At 45.7% G+C, this 19,887-nt stretch overlaps 1 protein-coding gene across 1 annotated transcript in view; it reads left to right on the top strand.

The window, feature by feature from the left end:
- Nucleotides 1-19,052, top strand: part of CAMKK2 (calcium/calmodulin dependent protein kinase kinase 2) — a 92,394-nt gene extending 73,342 nt beyond the window's left edge. The window contains 4 exon segments of the mRNA XM_075568222.1: nt 5,371-5,499; nt 8,403-8,503; nt 14,865-14,915; nt 18,341-19,052. Coding sequence (XP_075424337.1) covers nt 5,371-5,499; nt 8,403-8,503; nt 14,865-14,915; nt 18,341-18,413 — 354 coding nt within the window. The 3' untranslated portion in view covers nt 18,414-19,052.
- Nucleotides 19,053-19,887: the final 835 nt, after the last annotated feature.

The following is a 19,887-nucleotide window of genomic DNA, read 5'->3' as shown; positions in this document are numbered from 1 at the left end:
TTTCCTGTTTGTGATAATGTGTTGCCAATGTTCCCAGCAGTTTGAGCTGCAAACTGCAACAGCAGACAATATTGCTGCAGTAAAACCAGAATATATTGTAGCTGCTGAGTTACACTGACTGAAGCATTGTTTGAAACTGGAAAGGCGGCCATTATGTTAGGCACACAATCAGGATTTTGACTGATTTATAACAGGAGCCAGCGTAGGTAAGAATGTATAATAATACATTGTCACAAGCTTTACATGTACAAATAAGAAAGAAAAGAGGGGGTAGGGGAAATGTAGTATTGCAGCTTTAAGATACCATTGTTAAATCACATATCGGGAAATGGATAATGCGGCTAACATACTTAGGCGGAGTCCCCAGTGTAGGCTGCGGCGAGCGCTGCGGCGAGCACCGAAGGAACAAGTTCCGCCCCTCGTGGGTGCCGGGCCCAGCAGCTGCCTGCGCGCGCGTGTACAGATCGCGATGCGCGACCACATTCTTCTCTTTGCTCTCGTGCCGCGGCTGATACTGGGGCCGTACCCTAACCCCACGTCAGGAAACGGCGTCGCTTTCCCTTTCCAGCGCACGGTTTAATGTGCTACGAGCTGGTCTTTATAACCCGGGACCCTCCGTACAGTGTCGTGTGGTTCTTGGGTCCATTTTTAAAGGGCACACCCTGCTAGGACAGGGGCATGTTACATATAGCTGATTAACATACAAAATAAATCCGCTTGTAACATTGTCGTGGTAAACGACTGCTTTGGATGTTTCTTACAATCTTTATCGAATATCTGTAGGTGGTAAGACTGTTTGTCAGTCTTCAAAGCCACAGGTAAATAGTTTTATTTTGCTGTTTTATGCGTGCAAAGTGATGCCGTTATTAGTCATATACATAAACTTGGCTGATATGTTTAAAATCCGTGTTCCAGGAAAAATACGGCATTTATTATTCACAAGATACGAGTAAAAGTCACTTTAAGGGGGAATTAATGTGTCTAAAGAAGCCTAACTACAACGCTACGTTTGTTAAAAGTATATATATGGATTTATGTTTGAACCCCTACATGGAACTGGCCCTTTAAACGCGGCGTTAAGAACCCGTTTCCTTACACACGCTTGTGCGATGCACGGTGATATCGGGTTGAGGTTTGTAGCTGCTGTCTTGCAATCTAGATTTGGTGAGTAGATAAGCGGCAGGATCCTTGATTAGCGGCGCGGTTATTAACGGTCGCTGCTCAGTAAAAGAGACATTCTTTTTTTCGTGGCGTATCTAACATAGATACATTTTCTCTTTACTGACAGAGTGAACCCCTTAAATACACCGTCAAAAAGGGGGGGAAAGCGTTAGTATGATAACTTTTCTTTGTCCAATACAGATGAAACTTGCCTTGGGGGTCTCACATGGCGTCCTGTCCGTAGCCGCGAGATTCCATCGGCCAGACTAATAGCCCGTCATGGTAACACAGGGGGGTCCTTCTGTTTTAATGGGACTCGCGTGGTGCGAATTCTACCGGGCTTCACCTGTCTGTAAGAGACGCGCACTGAGAGACTGAATCAGCCACTCCCCCTGCGCGCCCTTAACAGGCCATCGCGGGGATTTTATTTTAATAACATATTATTGTAGCAGGGGGTCTCCGGAGCTGAACCCAGTGATTTCAGGTCTGGGGACCCCCTGCTTCCCGAGTTACAGGCCCTGCCACGGGCTGCCGGTTTCCCCGTGGCCATGTTTAAATTCTCCCGCGACACGGCCCCCGTAATCGGGGGATTTAAACATGGTTGGGATATCCAGTATATGTGATGGCAGATACAATAGATTGTTAAAAAAAAGTTTGGACTTCTTTTTAGAAAGGAGAGGTATACAGGGATATACCAAATAAGTAAACATGGGAAGGATGTTGACCCAGGGAGTAATCTGATTTATTGGGAAGGAATTTATTTTCCCCCTTATGAGATATCATTGGATTATATTTCATTGGGGTTTTTTGTTTGCTTCTTCTGGATCAATATACTGTAAGTACGTATATAGGATAAAGTATCTGTCGTCTAAATTTAGCACAGGTTGAACTTGATGGACGTATGTCTTTTTTCAACCTCATCTACTATGTAACTGCTGTCTGCAAGCATCCCTAAATCCTTCTCCTTCAAGGATTCCCCTAATTTAGCCCCATTTCATTTGTAAGTCGCCTTTTTATTCTTGTTTCCCAAATGCATAACTTTACATTTATCTGTATTAAACCTCATTTGCCATTTACCTGCCCACGTTTCCAGTCTCTCCAAGTCCTTCTGGTGAGGAATTACATCCTGCTCTGATTCTACTACCTTACACAATATAGTGTCATCAGCAAAGATGGAGACTTTGCTCTCGATCCCAACCTCAAGGTCATTAATAAACAAGTTAAAAAGCAGGGGTCCCAGTACCGATCCCTGAGGTACTCCACTCACGACTTTAGCCCAACTTGAAAAGTTCTATTTATGACAACCCTCTGTTGTCTGTCCTTCAACCAGTTTTCAATCCAGGTGCAAATATTTTTTACTAGGTCAAATTTTCTTTATTTTGTACACTAATCTCTTGTGTGAAACCGTATCAAAAGCCTTTGCAAAATCTAAATAGACCACATCAACTGCATTACCCTGGTCTAAATTCCTACTTACCTCTTCAAAGAAACTAATAAGGTTAGTTTGGCAAGATCTATCCTTCATAAATCCATGCTGACTATTACTAATAATTTTGTTTTCCATTAGGTATTCCTGAATATTATCCCGTATTAAACCTACAAGTAGTTTCCCCTCTATTGAAGTCAGGCTTACAGGTCTGTAATTCCCCGGTTGTGAACTAGCTCACTTTTTAAATATAGGCACCACATCTGCTTTGCGCCAATCTTGTGGTACTGAGCCTGTGGAAATGGAGTCCTTGAATATTAAATGTAACAGTTTGGCCATTACTGAACTTAACTCCTTGAGAACTCTTGGATGTATGCCATCGGGGCCAGGTGCCTTATTTACTTCAATTTTATCATGCCGCCTATGAACTTCTTCCTCAGTTAACCAATTGTTCATTAATATGGAGGTTGTGGCTTCCTCCTGCGGCACTACTATTGAAATTGATTCTTCCCTGGTAAATAAAGAGGCCAAAAAATTGTTTAATACCTCAGCTTTTTCCTTATCTCCAGTGATTTGCCTACCCATCTCACACTGATAGGGTCCTATATTTTATTTTCTCATTTTTTTGTTATTAAGGTACTTAAAGAACATTTTAGGGTTGATCTTACTTTCTATTGCAATCCTTTTTTTTTTTTCTTTTAAGTTTTTTGCTAATTTGATTTTTGTTACATTCCTTATAATTCTGATACGATGTCTCTGTCCCTTCTGACTTAAAGCTGCAGTTCAGTCAATATCCTGCATGTGTGTTTTTTTTTAATAAATCAGTTCTGTAGTAAGAAAAAATACTTTTAGCAGTTTCTGTTTAAAAACAACAACTTTGAAAGACCAATTTTCTTGTATTCTATTTTAACAGCCATTTGCTAAGGCACTGCCCCTTCATGTCCTGTCACAAGCTCTGGCACACCCCTTTGTCAGCCCTGCCCTCCCTCTTGCACATGTCAGTGCAGGAGTGCTCATGAATATTCATGAGCTTCCACTGACAGACAAGCAGAATATAAACAGATCCCTTCACTAATTATGTCACCAAATTTCAACCTATCAATACATGGAGAACGAATTGACCTGCAGCTATACAGTTCTTTAGTTAATTAGAGATTGTACACATGAAACTATTGAAGTAAAAAAATTAATTAAAAAAAAAGACTGAACTGCAGCTTTAAAGAATCTAAACGCCTTCCTCTTCTTGTCCATTTCCTCCCCTACCTGTTTATTTAGCCACATTGGTTTTGACTTGTTTCTTTTATACTTATTACCCAAGGGTATATACACTGATAAGTGTGCTTTTCTAACATTTATCTTCCACGTTTTCCCTGCAAAAAACATCGTCCCAGTTTATTCCTTGCTGATTATTCTGCAGTTTATTAAAATCTGCTTTTAAAAAATGTAAAGTCTTTGTTGAACCCTAGTAATCTGTTTTTTTGATCATTTATTTCACATGAGACCATGTTATGATCACTGTTACCCAAATGTTCCAGGACTTAAATATGTGTTATTACTTCTGCATTGTTTGATATGACCAAATCCAGTATTGCCCCTCTCCTGGTTGGTTTACACAGGGAAGGTGTGACGTGAGGGGGTAACCAGGCTATACAATAAAGGTTGTGGGGTGCCTGGTAGCTCCTTAAACCAGGGACCAGGGTTAATACATGTGGAGCAGTATAGAGAGGAAAACACCTCAATGGTAGGTGCTACAAACCCTTTGACAATTGCATATAAATTGGAGATGCAGCAATAAACCTATAGAGTTCAGGGATATAGGGGCCACTAAATGGTTAATAATAACTGCAGTCCAAATCATAGAAGCCTTGTCGGCAATCACATGGTATCGGGACAGACGGACACACGGTGATCCTAAGGTCCCCCGACGGTCAGACGCGAGGACCAAGCTCTCATCTGCGAACGTAGCGGTCGCGGACAGGAGTTCCTGCCGAAAACAGTTCCAGGAGTATCGGGACTAGGTCCCGGTCAGGAGTTTCTGCCGAATCTCGGTCCAGGACGTCCGGAACAAGGTTCCGATGAGGGTGATCCCTTGCAAGCGGGCGGCCTGCACCCAGGAAAGGCTCGACCTCATACCCCCGACCCCAGGAGATGTTTTGTTGTATTTCCGAGGTTTTCCCCAAATAAACCCCATTTCATGTCACTGCCTTGTTTTGCCTATTGACTGATCCCAGAAATATAAATGTGTTGAGCGACCTGGTCTCCCGCGACAGAAGCGTTAGGGGATACTTTTATGTTCAACAAAGTCCCCTATTGTAGAACATTTTGCTAGAAATATGAGTAAAGCCGCAGACACTGTAAGGCCGAGGCCATGCTAGGCACGTGCGCGCCTGCTGCAGAGGCGATTCGCGGCCTAGGGGGAGACGCGATGGGGAGGCGGGGCCGTGACATCACGGAGCTGGTTCGCCCTCATTGGCGGAACCGCTCACGTGACCGGAAAAATCGGTCACCCTCGCGCACTCTATGGCCGTCCCCATTGAGGCACAGCCTTTTGTTCACGCCGTGCTGTCGCGCTAAGCATGGACGCGGCCGAAGAAATAGCCATGTTTAGTTACCTCAGCAGTGACGCTGTCCCCTCTGTCCGAGAAAGGGTTAAAAGGATTGTGCGCTCATTCATTCGAGAACAGTATGGCGACATGGCGTTTATTTAATGGCGCGTCGGTGACCGGTCCTGCTGTCCGTGTTAATAGGAACGTTCCCCTGATGCTGTATTTTGTTCTTTTAAGCTGCACCCTTGGGTTACCAAACACGGAGCACAGCCTCTGCCGACAGAGGACGACAACTGCACCCTGATAGAAGTGACCGAGGAAGAGGTGGAGAATTCGGTCAAGCACGTCCCAAGCCTGGCCACGGTGGTGAGTCACAAATATTGTTACATAGTTACATAGTTACATAGTGTAGTTATTACATAGTTACATAGTGTGGCTGTTGCATAGTGTAATAGTGTAATAGTTACATAGTGTAGTTATTACATAGTTACATAGTATAGTTATTACATAGTTACATAGTGTGGCTGTTACATAGTGTAATAGTTACATAGTGTAGTTATTACATTGTTACATAGTGTAATAATTACATAGTTACATAGTGTAGTTATTACATAGTTACATAGTGTAGTTATTACATAGTTACATAGTGTAGTTATTACATTGTTACATAGTGTAGTTATTACATAGTTACATAGTGTAGTTTTTACATAGTTACATAGTGTAGTTATTACATTCTTACATAGTGTAGTTATTACATAGTTACATAGTGTAGTTATTACATTGTTACATAGTGTAGTTATTACATAGTTACATAGTGTAGTTATTACATAGTTACATAGTGTAGTTATTACATTCTTACATAGTGTAGTTATTACATAGTTACATAGTGTAGTTATTACATTGTTACATAGTGTAGTTATTACATAGTTACATAGTGTAGTTATTACATTGTTATATAGTGTAGTTATTACATAGTTACATAGTGTAGTTATTACATAGTTACATAGTGTAGTTATTACATAGTTACATAGTGTAGTTATTACATAGTTACATAGTGTAGTTATTACATAGTTACATAGTGTAGTTATTATATTGTTACATAGTGTAATAATTACATAGTTACATAGTGTAGTTATTACATTGTTACATAGTGTAGTTATTACATAGTTACATAGTGTAGTTATTACATAGTTACATAGTGTAGTTATTACATTGTTACATAGTGTAATAATTACATAGTTACATAGTGTGGCTGTTACATTATTACATAGTGTAGTTATTACATAGTTACATAGTGTGGCAGTTACATAGTGTAATAATTACATAGTTACATAGTGTAATAATTACATAGTTACATAGTGTGGCTGTTACATAGTTACATAGTGTGGTTGTTACATAGTTACATAGTGTGGCAGCTGAGGTTAAAAAAAGACATATGTCCATCAAGTTCAACCTACTGTATGTAAAATTTAGACAACAGATACTTTATCCTATATCTATACTTGCTTATTGATCTAGAGGAAGCAAACAAAAAACCCCAGTGTTAAATCATCCAATGATATCTTATAAGGGAAAATAAATTCCTTCCTGGCTCCAAGAATTGGCAATCAGATTAATCCCTGGATCAACATCCTTCCCATTATACTTATTTGGTATATCCCTGTATACCTTTCCTTTCTAAAAAGATGTCCAACCTTTTTTTTAACATATCTATTGTATCTGCCATCACAGTCACCATGGGTAATGAATCCCACACTGTAACTGCCCTTACTGTAAAGAACCCTTTCCTTTGTTGCTGGTGAAATCTCCTTTCCTCCAACCTCAAGAGATGCCCCCGAGTCCTTAGTGCTGCCTGTGGGGTGAATAGTTCTTTTGAAAGCTCTTTGCACTGTCCCCGAATATATTTGTATATAGTTATCATATCCGCTCTTAGACGCCTCTTTTCTAATGTAAATAAATCTAATTTAGTCTCTCCTCGTAAATCAGATTGTCCATCCCCTTTATTCATTTGGAGGAGTTCAATGTCCTGCTCCTGATACAACTAATAAGAGGGCAGGCTGTAGGGTAGGCAGGAAGAAGGTATAACTGAAGAGGTTTACAGGTTTCCTTAGGTCAGAGGAGGCCAACTCCAGTCCTCAGGGGCCACCAACAGGTCAAGTTTTCAGGATATCCCTGCTTCAGCACAAGTGGCTCAGTCAAAGACTAAGACTGAGCCACCTGTGCTGAAGCAGGGATATCCGTAATACCTGACCTGTTGGCGTCCCTTGAGGACTGGAGTTGGCATCCCTTGCACTAGGTACTCCCTTTTCATGCGATTGCCTGCGCAATCTCCTGCTCCGCACATAGACCAGGACTCATCAACCGCAATGCAGGGTATCGCACCCCATCTAAGTTGATGGCAGTTACCACAAGATGGGGGTGCCCTGCGTCGTTGCTTAATGTACCCCAGGCCTTGTGTTGGGTCTCCCTTCTCTGTACCCCTCTAACAGTGACCGCAGAAAATCCAATCCGTCTTAATTTCCCAAGAAACCAAACCTAGGATTGAAGCAGGGGGTGTCAGGAGCTGAACCCCACTAATTTCAGCGGCGGGGACCCCCTGCTTCTGGAGATAACCTCTGAAGGGGGCGCCGGTATCTCCTGCACGTTTAAACCTCCCGCGTCACGTGGGCCAATAGGAAGCCGCGCCAGATGACATCACGGTTCCCTATTGGCCCGCAGGGCGCGGGAGATTTGAAAAGCGGCCATTACATGATCCCTGCTAGCCAAGCGGCAGCCGGCGCCCCCTACGGAAGTATCTCCAGAAGCTGGGGGTCCCCTACGGAAGTATCTCCAGAAGCCGGGGGTCCCCTACGGAAGTATCTCCAGAAGCCGGGGGTCCCCTACGGAAGTATCTCCAGAAGCCGGGGGTCCCCTACGGAAGTATCTCCAGAAGCCGGGGGTCCCCTACGGAAGTATCTCCAGGAGCCGGGGTCCCCTACGGAAGTATCTCCAGAAGCCGGGGGTCCCCTACGGAAGTATCTCCAGGAGCCGGGGTCCCCGGAGCTGAAATTAATAGGGTTAAAAAAGAAATAAAAAATGCGCAAAACCAAAAAGCTCCCGCTTGGATTCTCGCGGTAAGGAACATAATTACATGTGTTTTGCAAACTGCGGGGGCGCGTTTTTATTTACAGCGGCAGATCTCTTGTAAACTAAAGGAGACAAAGCCTGTGAAATGATTGCGGCCTTGTGTTCGGCGTCTGTATTGACCTCTGACTCTCCGCGCTCCGCAGATCTTGGTGAAAACGATGCTTCGGAAACGCTCCTTTGGGAACCCGTTCGAGGGGAGCAGGAAAGAGGAGCGCTCCATGTCCTCCCCCGGAAACCTGCTGACGTAAGTCCCCGCCCTGCGGTTACTTGGGGGCGAAGGTCATTAAGGTTTCATCCCTCGGCTGCCAGAACGGTTCAAAGGGGCAACCTGCCCCTACAACCTCTGGTTAATCCTCCAGAGATGAACCGCCGTAGTGTCATCTCCGGGGGCCCCAGGATTAAGGGTGTCCTGCATTGAAATGGACAGTCCTGTGTTTGGACACTCTGTCAGGTACAAAATGAGAGGTAATACTGGGCGTGTATGTGTAAACTGGCATTACCTCTCTGGGCGTGTACGTGTATACCGGTATTACCTCTCTGGGCGTGTATGTGTATACCGGTATTACCTCTCTGGACGTGTATGTGTATACCGGTATTACCTCTCTGGGCGTGTATGTGTATAGCGGTATTACCTCTCTGGGCGTGTGTGTGTATACCGTTATTACCTCTCTGGGTGTGTATGTGTCCGGTATTACCTCTCTGGGCGTGTATGTGTATACCGGTATTACCTCTCTGGGCGTGTATGTGTAAACTGGCATTACCTCTCTGGGAGTGTATGTGTATACCGGTATTACCTCTCTGGGTGTGTATGTGTATACCGGTATTACCTCTCTGGGCGTGTATGTGTATACCGGTATTACCTCTCTGGGTGTGTATGTGTATACCGGTATTACCTCTCTGGGCGTGTATGTGTATACCGGTATTACCTCTCTGGACGTGTATATGTATACCGGTATTAGCTCTCTGGGCATGTATGTATATACCGGTATTACCTCTCTGGGCGTGTATGTGTATAGCGGTATTACCTCTCTGGGCGTGTGTGTGTATACCGTTATTACCTCTCTGGGTGTGTATGTGTCCGGTATTACCTCTCTGGGCGTGTATGTGTATACCGGTATTACCTCTCTGGGCGTGTATGTGTATACCAGTATTACCTCTCTGGGCGTGTATGTGTATACCGGTATTATCTCTCTGGGCGTGTATGTGTATACTGGTATTACCTCTCTGGGCGTGTATACCGGTATTACCTCTCTGGGTGTGTATGTGTATACCGGTATTACCTCTCTGGGCGTGTATGTGTATACCGGTATTACCTCTCTGGGCGTGTATACCGGTATTACCTCTCTGGGCGTGTATACCGGTATTACCTCTCTGGGCGTGTATGTGTATACAGGTATTACCTCTCTGGGCGTGTATGTGTATACCACCTCTCTGGGCGTGTATGTGTATACCGGTATTACCTCTCTGGGCGTGTATGTGTATACCGGTATTACCTCTCTGGGCGTGTACGTGTATACCGATATTACCTCTCTGTGCGTGTATGTGTATACCGGTATTACCTCTCTGGGTGTGTACGTGTATACCGATATTACCTCTCTGTGCGTGTATGTGTATACCGGTATTACCTCTCTGGGCGTGTATGTGTATACCGGTATTACCTCTCTGGGCGTGCATGTGTATACCGGTATTACCTCTCTGGGCGTGTATGTGTATACCGGTATTACCTCTCTGGGCGTGTATGTGTATACCGGTATTACCTCTCTGGGCGTGTATGTGTATACCGGTATTACCTCTCTGGGCGTGTATGTGTATACCGGTATTACCTCTCTGGGCGTGTATGTGTATACCGGTATTACCTCTCTGGGCGTGTATGTGTATACCGGATTTCCTCTCTGGGCGTGTATGTGTATACCGGTATTACCTCTCTGGGCGTGTATGTGTATACCGGTATTACCTGTCTGGGCGTCTATGTGTATACCGGTATTACCTCTCTGGGAGTGTATGTGTATACCGGTATTACCTCTCTGGGCGTGTATGTGTATACCGGTATTACTTCTCTGGGCGTGTATGTGTATACCGGTATTACCTCTCTGGGTGTGTATGTGTATACCGGTATTACCTCTCTGGGCGTGTACGTGTATACCGGTATTACCTCTCTGGGCGTGTATGTGTATACCGGTATTACCTCCCTGGGCGTGTATGTGTATACCGGTATTACCTCTCTGGGCGTGTACGTGTATACCGGTATTACCTCTCTGGGTGTGTATGTGTATACCGGTATTACCTCTCTGGGCGTGTATGTGTATACCGGTATTACCTCTCTGGGCGTGTATGTATATACCGGTATTACCTCTCTGGGCGTGTATGTGTATACCGGTATTATCTCTCTGGGCGTGTGTGTATACCGGTATTACCTCTCTGGGCGTGTATGTGTATACCGGTATTACATCTCTGGGCGTGTATGTGTATACCGGTATTACCTCTCTGGGCGTGTATGTGTATACCGGTATTACCTCTCTGGGTGTGTATGTGTATACCGGTATTACCTCTCTGGGCGTGTATGTGTATACCGGTATTACAGTACCTCTCTGGGCGTGTACGTGTATACCGGTATTACCTCTCTGGGCGTGTATGTGTATACCGGTATTACCTCCCTGGGCGTGTATGTGTATACCGGTATTACCTCTCTGGGCGTGTACGTGTATACCGGTATTACCTCTCTGGGTGTGTATGTGTATACCGATATTACCTCTCTGGGCGTGTATGTGTATACCGGTATTACCTCTCTGTGCGTGTATGTATATACCGGTATTACCTCTCTGGGCGTGTATGTGTCTACCGGTATTATCTCTCTGGGCGTGTGTGTATACCGGTATTACCTCTCTGGGCGTGTATGTGTATACCGGTATTACCTCTCTGGGCGTGTATGTGTATACCGGTATTACCTCTCTGGGCGTGTATGTGTATACCGGTATTACCTCTCTGGGCGTGTATGTGTATAGCGGTATTACCTCTCTGGGCGTGTATGTGTATACCGGTATTACCTCTCTGGGCGTGTATGTGTATACCGGTATTACCTCTCTGGGCGTGTATGTGTATACCGGTATTATCTCTCTGGGCGTGTATGTGTATACCGGTATTACCTATCTGGGCGTGTGTGTGTATACCGGTATTACCTATCTGGGCGTGTGTGTGTATACCGGTATTACCTCTCTGGGCGTGTATGTGTATACCGGTATTACCTCTCTGGGCGTGTATGTGTATACCGGTATTACCTCTCTGGGCGTGTATGTGTATACCGGTATTACCTCTCTGGGCGTGTATGTGTATACCGGTATTACCTCTCTGGGCGTGTATGTGTATACCGGTATTACCTCTCTGGACATGTATGTGTATACCGGTATTACCTCTCTGGGCGTGTATGTGTATACCGGTATTACCTCTCTGGACATAGTGACCTGACCGGCTTGGGGGGGGGGGGGATTTCCCTGAGAAGGAAGACAGCAGGGCTGTTAGGATGGAGGAAGCTGCCCAGCCCCCTGATTGGTTGCTGCTGGGTAATGCAGCCAATAGGCAGGAGGTGTCAGGACCTTGGGGGTGGGGCCAAGGAGAGGAGGAAACAGCATGAAGCAGAGTGTGTGTGTGTGTGTGTGTGTGTGTCCAGCGCGTCGCACCTTTCACCATTGTGTCCAGTATTTTTGGAGAAGCCGCCTGGCAAACCTACCCCGGATACTGATACTTCCCTTACTGATTTTATAGGGTATTTAAAGGGCCATCCATTAGGAAGCCACAACCGATGTTGCAGCTTCCTATTGGCCCGAAATTTGGCTGCCATTTTGGATGCTGTACGGGAAGATTTAAACCCGGTAAATTCACCACAATGCATCTCGGGTACTGGGAGCGCCCCCGTAAAATAAAATGTAAAAGAATACAGATGTGGCCAGCCTTGCCGTATGTGTGACCGCGCCGATCAGAACGGACTCCCCGCAGCGCCGCGCCTTCTCTGCGTTTCACCCGCGGCGCTGGGGATTAGCCGGGGATTAGCTGGGGATTTAGTTGAATGTAATTAACCTTGAAGAATGAGACTTGGCTCAGTTTATAACAGGGAAGGCCATCTCCAGTCCTCAAAGGCCACTAACAGGTCAGGTTTTCAGGATATCCCTGCTTCAGCACAGGTGGCTCAATTAGTGGCTTAGTTTTGGACTGAGCCGCTGATTGAGCCACCTGTGCTGAAGCAGGGATATCCTGAAAACCTGACCTTTTGGGGGCCATAGAGGACTGGCATTGGCCGCCCCAGCGCTACAATAAACAAGGCTTTAGAATCAGCACCCGGCATACAGACCCCTCCATGCATCAGCCTGCAGACCCCTCCATGCATCGGCCTGCAGACCCCTCCGTGCTTCGGCCTGCAGACCCCTCCATGCATCGGTCTGCAGACCCCTCCATGCATCGGCCTGCAGACCCCTCCATGCATCGGTCTGCAGACCCCTCCATGCATCGGCCTGCAGACCCCTCCATGCATCGGCCTGCAGACCCCTGCGTGCTTCGGCCTGCAGACCCCTCCATGCATCGGTCTGCAGACCCCTCCAGGCATCTGCCTGCAGACCCCTCCATGCATCGGCCTGCAGACCCCTCCATGCATCGGCCTGCAGACCCCTCCATGCATCGGCCTGCAGACCCCTCCAGGCATCTGCCTGCAGACCCCTCCGTGCATCGGCCTGCAGACCCCTCCATGCATCGGCCTGCAGACCCCTCCAGGCATCTGCCTGCAGACCCCTCCATGCATCGGCCTGCAGACCCCTCCATGCATCGGCCTGCAGACCCCTCCAGGCATCTGCCTGCAGACCCCTCCGTGCATCGGCCTGCAGACCCCTCCAGGCATCTGCCTGCAGACCCCTCCGTGCATCGGCCTGCAGACCCCTCCGTGCATCGGCCTGCAGACCCCTCTGTGCATCGGCCTGCAGACCCCTCCGTGCATCGGCCGGTCCCAGCGCGGAATTCTTACAGATATTCCCTGCGTTTCCGACCTCATCCAACCCTGGGAGTTAAAACAACAGACGTGCAGCAAGCACCAAATTCCTGCATTCAACTGGTGGGGGTTTAAAAGTTCCCTTATTTCGGGGGCATCCCAGGCCCCCCCCTTCTCTTCAGGGGAGCCCCAGGTTCTGCAGGGTTTCAGCACCCTAGTTGCCGGCGTGAGTAAGAAGATAACGCAGCCGCCGCCGGTCTGCAGCCAGAATGGCGCACAGCGTAGCAAAGTCCGGCTTAGTTTCTGCAGGGCAGAGGAAGCACAGGTCACCCCGAAATTAAAGTGACGTCTTGCGCCAGGACAGAGGTTTTCTCAACCCTCTAAAAGGAGCAATCCCAGGTAGCATGCAAAAAAAAATAAGCACCTTATCAATGTAAAAACTTTTCTTTACAGAATTTAAATCCCCCCCTTATATATACATATATATATATATATATACATTTTCGCTTATCGTGTGTGTGTGTGTGTGTGTGTGTGTGTGTGTGTGTGTGTGTGTGTGTGTGTGTGTGTGTGCGCGCGCGCTCTTTCCCGTCATCACTTTAAACAAATTATTTTGCCTTCTTTAGACAAACCGAAGGGAAAAAATACTTGCTAAAAACTTTCTAAATCAGTTACTATGGAGACAGACAAGTATTTTTTACAAATGGGTTTCCGTTATTTAGATTTATCCAACAGTGTTATATATAATACTGACCCTAATTCACTTTGGCCTGGAGAGGGGAATGCCCCTGAAGGTGTAATTCCACATATGCGCCCAGATTAATTTCTTGGGGTCCTCTGGGGTGGGAGGGAGGTGCGTGTGTTTGTCAATCAATTGTTTTCTTTCCCCTTATCTCCCCCCCCCCTCTCCCCTGTTCTTACCAGAGACCCAATAAAGATAAGGGGAGAGGGGACTTGCTGATCCCCCAGTCCCATCACACACACAGGAGCAGCCAGCGGAAATCACACCTCTCCCAAGTCTCACTTTAATAAAACCATTCAAAATAATTCTAGGTGTCAGATTTAAGTAAAAAAAAGTTATCAATCACCCAGGTGGGACGCTTGATCATGTCACTGAAATTAGTTCACTTTGGTCATAGGAGGAATTGCCCCTATAGACTGCAGAACCCAATAAATGAACCTTTCCAAATCCCCAGGCCCCTCTATGTATGTAAAAATGCTTTTGCTGTGGTACGGCTCATAATAAAATGTAGTTCGAGAAATGTATGTATGTGTATATGTATGTATGTGTATATGTATGTATGTGTATATGTATGTATGTGTATATGTATATGTATTAGTGTATGACAGAAAAACTTTTAATTGAACCATCTTACAGAGAAGAAGTTACAGTAAATACATGGGCAATGTTGATTACTGCTGTGTGTGTGTGTGTGTGTGTGTGTGTGTGTGTGTGTGTGTGCGTGCGTGCGTGCGTGCGTGCGTGCGTGCGTGTGTGTGTGTGTACGCGGATAAACGTGCATACGCACGCATATATACATATCTTAGAGTTTTTTATTTCCATGCAAACCCCCCTTTGCTATAGAAAGCAGTTTGTCTCCCCCCCGCGCTCACCCCCATCTCCCCTCAATTCTAGAAAAAACAAGTCAGGAAATGGGAAATTTAGCTGCAAACTCCGCAGCCAAAGGTAACCAAGCAAAGAAAGTTGTATAACTTCCCTCTGCCTGTTCTTTACGTACTGTGCACCTTACTGTATGTAACACGGACTTGCATGGGGTTTACAGCCGTGTGTTCAGTGCATGGGAAGGCTTGCAGAATGTTTGCGTTTCATGGATATATGTTAAGAAGTGTCAGTTTTAACTAATCTCTTCTCTGCCAGCGGTGACCTACCACTGTGTGACAGGCCCTTCTGGCAGGACGGGGGTTAAAAATGACCAACCTTTTTGATAGGGCAACCCTCCTTTTTAAGTGGGAGAAAATCCCTCAAAATCTTGATCTGCCTTGATGTGTGTTCTCCTTGGCAGCAAAGTCAGCTGAAGCTTTGATTCCCGGCTGATGTCCTCCATTGGCAGGGACAGCCAATAAACAGTGAGGCTGAGAGCAGGGGGTTCTGGGAGAGGACATACTGTAGCAGCCACATAGTGTCCCCATTCATGGGCAAAGAAGGGTGGGTCGTTTCTTCCATGTAGTAACAATGAGGGAGAGGGAGGGGGGGAGTATGAGCCTTGCATTGCCAACAAGTGGTTGATGTTATAAGCTTTCCAGCCTCGGGGTCCTTCATCAGGTCATACCCCGAGACGTTGGAAAGCTGGTAACAGCAGCTACGTGTTGGTGCAATGCCAGGCTCATACCCCTCCTCCCTCTCCCTCCTGTGTTATTACACGGAGGATAGGCGCAGCGCGGCGCAGCACGGCGCCCGCCCTTCTCTGTTACTTTCCGTTAGTGGAAATGCTTAAAACGAAATTGTTTATACTTTGAAGTAATATGTTTTGGGGGTAGGACAGGGCGTGTTGGGTAGTATTTTTGCCTCTTTTATTTGATTAGGTTAAAGTTGAGTGTCCACTGCATACAGCATCTTCATCCCATGTAGATAGATCATTTCAATGCAAGCGAACATGTATAAATCTATAGTTAAACACGCCACGTGTCAGCAAATATGGTAACAGAGCTTACAATGTAAGTGGTGTGGTAAGGGGCATATTAAAGGTGGCTCAATCAGTCCCTGCTTCAGCACAGGCGGCTCAGTGATTGAGACACCTGTGCTGAAGCTGTGATATCCTTCAAACCTGACCTGTTGGGGGGAGAGGGGAGGGGTATTAGTGCATTATATTCCAACTGCAAATATACAAGTTGTATTAACCGTTGTTAGTGTCTGCTGCACGTTGGGAAATACTCAGCCTTCTCCTCCCTGTGACAATGTGTCTGGCTGCATGCACGGAATGTAAGCATGGGGGGGTGGGGGGCACGGGGAGGGGGGGCACGGGGGGTGGGGAGCACGGGGGGGTGGAGGGGCACGGGGGGGCATGGGGGTCTTGCTCACACCATAATACGTTTACGTCCTGATTATGTAACGTACAGTTCCATCAACCCCCAGAGACCCCAATCTTATTCTGTCGCTGAAATAATTAGCCATGCCCCGACTGTCCTATTGTTATTGTTCCCACGTTACATCTCTTTCTGCGTCCTCGATTTCCGCCCCACTTTGCAAAGGAGAGAACAATTCCCCGCAAACAAAGATACAGACGCTCTGACCGGAGCATACAAAGCGGTTTATTTCGTGTAGGGTTAAAATGACCATTCCGGTTTCTACACCGGGGCTCGCTCCAAACCTTGTGCCGTTCAATTTACATGTATAGCAACGTCTGCAAAAAGGTGTGATTCTCCCAATCACCCGCCGACACAAACAGGTTTGGGCAATAAGGTCTATATAACGACACTGAAAGGGTTAACTGCACCCTTAACCCCTACTGTGCCAGAGCGACTTGTAGCATCTGTATTATATATAATAATGTATAATGTTGCCCCCTGCACATGGTCCTGATCGTAAAATCCTGATCATCATCTCTAGCATCTGAGGTTACTCTTTCCACGGCGCTGGGCTCTGGGGAGAGCCCCATTTTAATATTTAAAGTGTTGCAATGTAGCCAGCAGTTTGAGCTGCAAACAGTAACAATAGATAATAGTTACATAGTTACATAGTTAAATAGTAGATGAGGTTGAAAAAAGACGTACGTCCATCAAGTTCAACCTATGCTAAATTTAGACAACAGATACTTTATCCTATATCTATACTTATTGATCCAGAGGAAGGCAAACAAAAAACCCCATTAAGTGGAAAAATTAATTCCTTCCTGACTCCAAGAATTGGCAATCGGATTACTCCCTGGATCAACATTCTTCCCATGTATACTTATTTGGTATATCCCTGTATACCTTTCCCATCTAAAAAGATGTCCAACCTGTTGTTGAACAAATCTATTGTATCTGCCATCACAGTCTCCATGGGTAATGAATTCCACATTGTAACTGCCCTTACTGTAAAGAACCCTTTCCTTTGTTGCTGGTGAAATTTCCTTTCCTCCAACCTTAAGGGGTGGCCCCGAATCCTTTGTACTGCCCGTGAGATGAATAGTTCTTTTGAAAGCTCCTTGTATTGTCCCTGAATATATTTGTATATAGTTATCATATCCCCTCTTAGACGCCTCTTTTCTAATGTAAATACATCTAATTTAGCTAGCCTCTCCTCATTAGTTAGAATGTCCATCCCCTTTATTAATTTGGTGGCTCTTCTCTGCACTCTCTCTAGTTCCATAATGTCTTTTCTTAGGATTGGTGCCCAAAATAATGTTACCTTGGTAATATGTATGTATGTAAATAATAATATAAGAATACATTGTAGCTGCTGAGTTACACTGACTGATGGATTGATTGAAACTGAAGGCAGCTATCGAGTAAACCTGAACCAAAAAGGGCTCGTGGCGCAAATGACCAAATATAAACAGTGCAATGTGCAAATAAACCCAGTGATGTATAGCACTGAAAACACACAATACTGTCACCCCATGTGCGGCACTCCTCAGGTGAGCGGACTCCTGGTTAACCTCATATGAAGAAAAGAACACAAATGCAGAGGGCATAGTGTATTAACATTTACTCAGGATGACAAACAACACAAATTGTAGGTCACATATTTTTTGTTCATTTCTAGATAGCTTTATGTATGTATATTATAATGAAAAAAAAACAATTTATTTTTTCTCTTCTATAACACTGCAGTGTAAATCACATTTTGCAGGCACAAGAAGTTCCTGAGCCACAGAGCTTACACTCTATGGGAGATACATTGACGTGCCCAAGCTCACAAGGAACCAACACGGGGATATTACTGTATTATTCATTCTATGATTGATGACACAGGATTATATTGTATTCGGGACGATCACAACTAGATCCTAGATTTAGACTCAACAAACAAGCAGCCAACCATCACCTGCCCTTCCCATGTCTGTCCAATCAGGGTGGTAGTTTATTTTATCCGTACTAAACGCACCTGTTCTTCCAACGTGTCCGCCATTGTACAAGCTCACCCCCTTCCATGTGTTTTATCTACAGCATACAAAGCAGCGAGGAGCGCCTGGGAGGGAACGACCTACAGGAGGTCGGCGAGGACGAGGTTCTGTCCTGAGTTCTGCAGTGCTGGGCTGGCAGGATTTATGGCTCATAACCCAGAACACCTGCTCTTGGGAGACGGCAGCAATGCATGCCAGTGTGCCGCCGGTAAAGCGTGCCGTGCGGAGTGAAGACCTTGCCGTGCTGCATGCGTTAAAGACATCGGCTTTGTCTCATACTGTCGGCGCGCTTGCTGCCTTGGGATGTAAAATGCGTCGTCGAGTTGTTCAACGTATAAGCTGCCGCACTGTGTTCTTCCAGAGAAGCTCTGCGGGATGAGCCGGAAAAGGTGCATACGGTATATATTGCAAAAAGATGAAGGGGCTTGTAACATGTCTTAATGCCAAATATCATATATATACACACACACGGACAGCTAACCAGCCCTTTGCACCGATGGGACCAAGGTGAACGAATAACAGGGATATGTTTAAATGCCATTCATTTAGGGGTTTAAAAATAATAATTTGACGAAGTTTACCTGTGCATTCTTTACATTTTGGAACGTTACTGCCCGTACCTCTGCTTTACCCTTTTCTTCCTAGGAAGGGGGCACGCATTAGTCGGATTACTGACTAAAATTAGGACTCACTCGCACCCTTTCAGAGTCCTGTTGTAAATATAAACAAAGGACATTTTATTTTTAACATCCTTACACTTGTGTGGGTTTCTGTATACAGTATATGTCATTCATTAAGAAGGCATCAATCCAGACTTTACCGATAGAGTATATCACTACCAAATCTCTTTAACACCTTCAGCGCCAGAGGAGCATTGCAGGCCCCGCTGGCATTGAAGGAGTTAATAGCAAAGCTGAACATCCGTGCCCCAAAAACAATACTCTATATAAATGATATCTCTCTATCTGATCGATGCTGTAAATGTAGCCGGTGCTGCTCACTTGGTTTGCACGTAATATGTTTAACACGCGGCAGCACAAGCGCTGCTAGAAGTTGGTGATGTCATGGAGCGTTACCCTGCGGCTCTGTATATAAAACTTCTGTCTTCCCAATATCTTTTTACCGGTAACCGCTTCCAGCACTGCATGGGTTAATCTGGTGTGCGTTGCTGGTTAAGGGAAGTGTGAGTAATACACCATTAGAAAGTAAGAACTGAAGATCAAAGAGATCAGTATTTTCTAAACCATCATATAAAGGGGAACGTGAAGATAAGCAGATCAGGCTACATGCAGTGTACGCTGGTTCATCAGTTCTGAACCTTTTGAGCAGGGTTACCCCTAAGGGTTTTAAAAAAAACTTAGTGCACCCCGGATCTTCAGACCTCACGCATCCCTTCCTCATATACACACTCGACCCCCCCACACAAAGCCCTCGCACACTCGCCTCCTTCCCTCTCACCTCACGTCCATTATGGCAGCTGCTCAGCGGGTGCGTGCTGCGTTGTTTAGAGATGGAGAGGCTGATCGCTCGCCTGTGCCGGGCTGAGAGGCAGAACGCTCGCCTGTGCCGGGCTGAGAGGCAGAATGCTCG

This window comes from Ascaphus truei, chromosome 13, assembly GCF_040206685.1.
Source record: "Ascaphus truei isolate aAscTru1 chromosome 13, aAscTru1.hap1, whole genome shotgun sequence".
Classification (NCBI taxonomy): Eukaryota; Metazoa; Chordata; class Amphibia; order Anura; family Ascaphidae; genus Ascaphus; species Ascaphus truei.
Note: the sequence above shows the minus strand (reverse complement) of the source record. Positions and strands in the feature narration are given on the sequence as shown.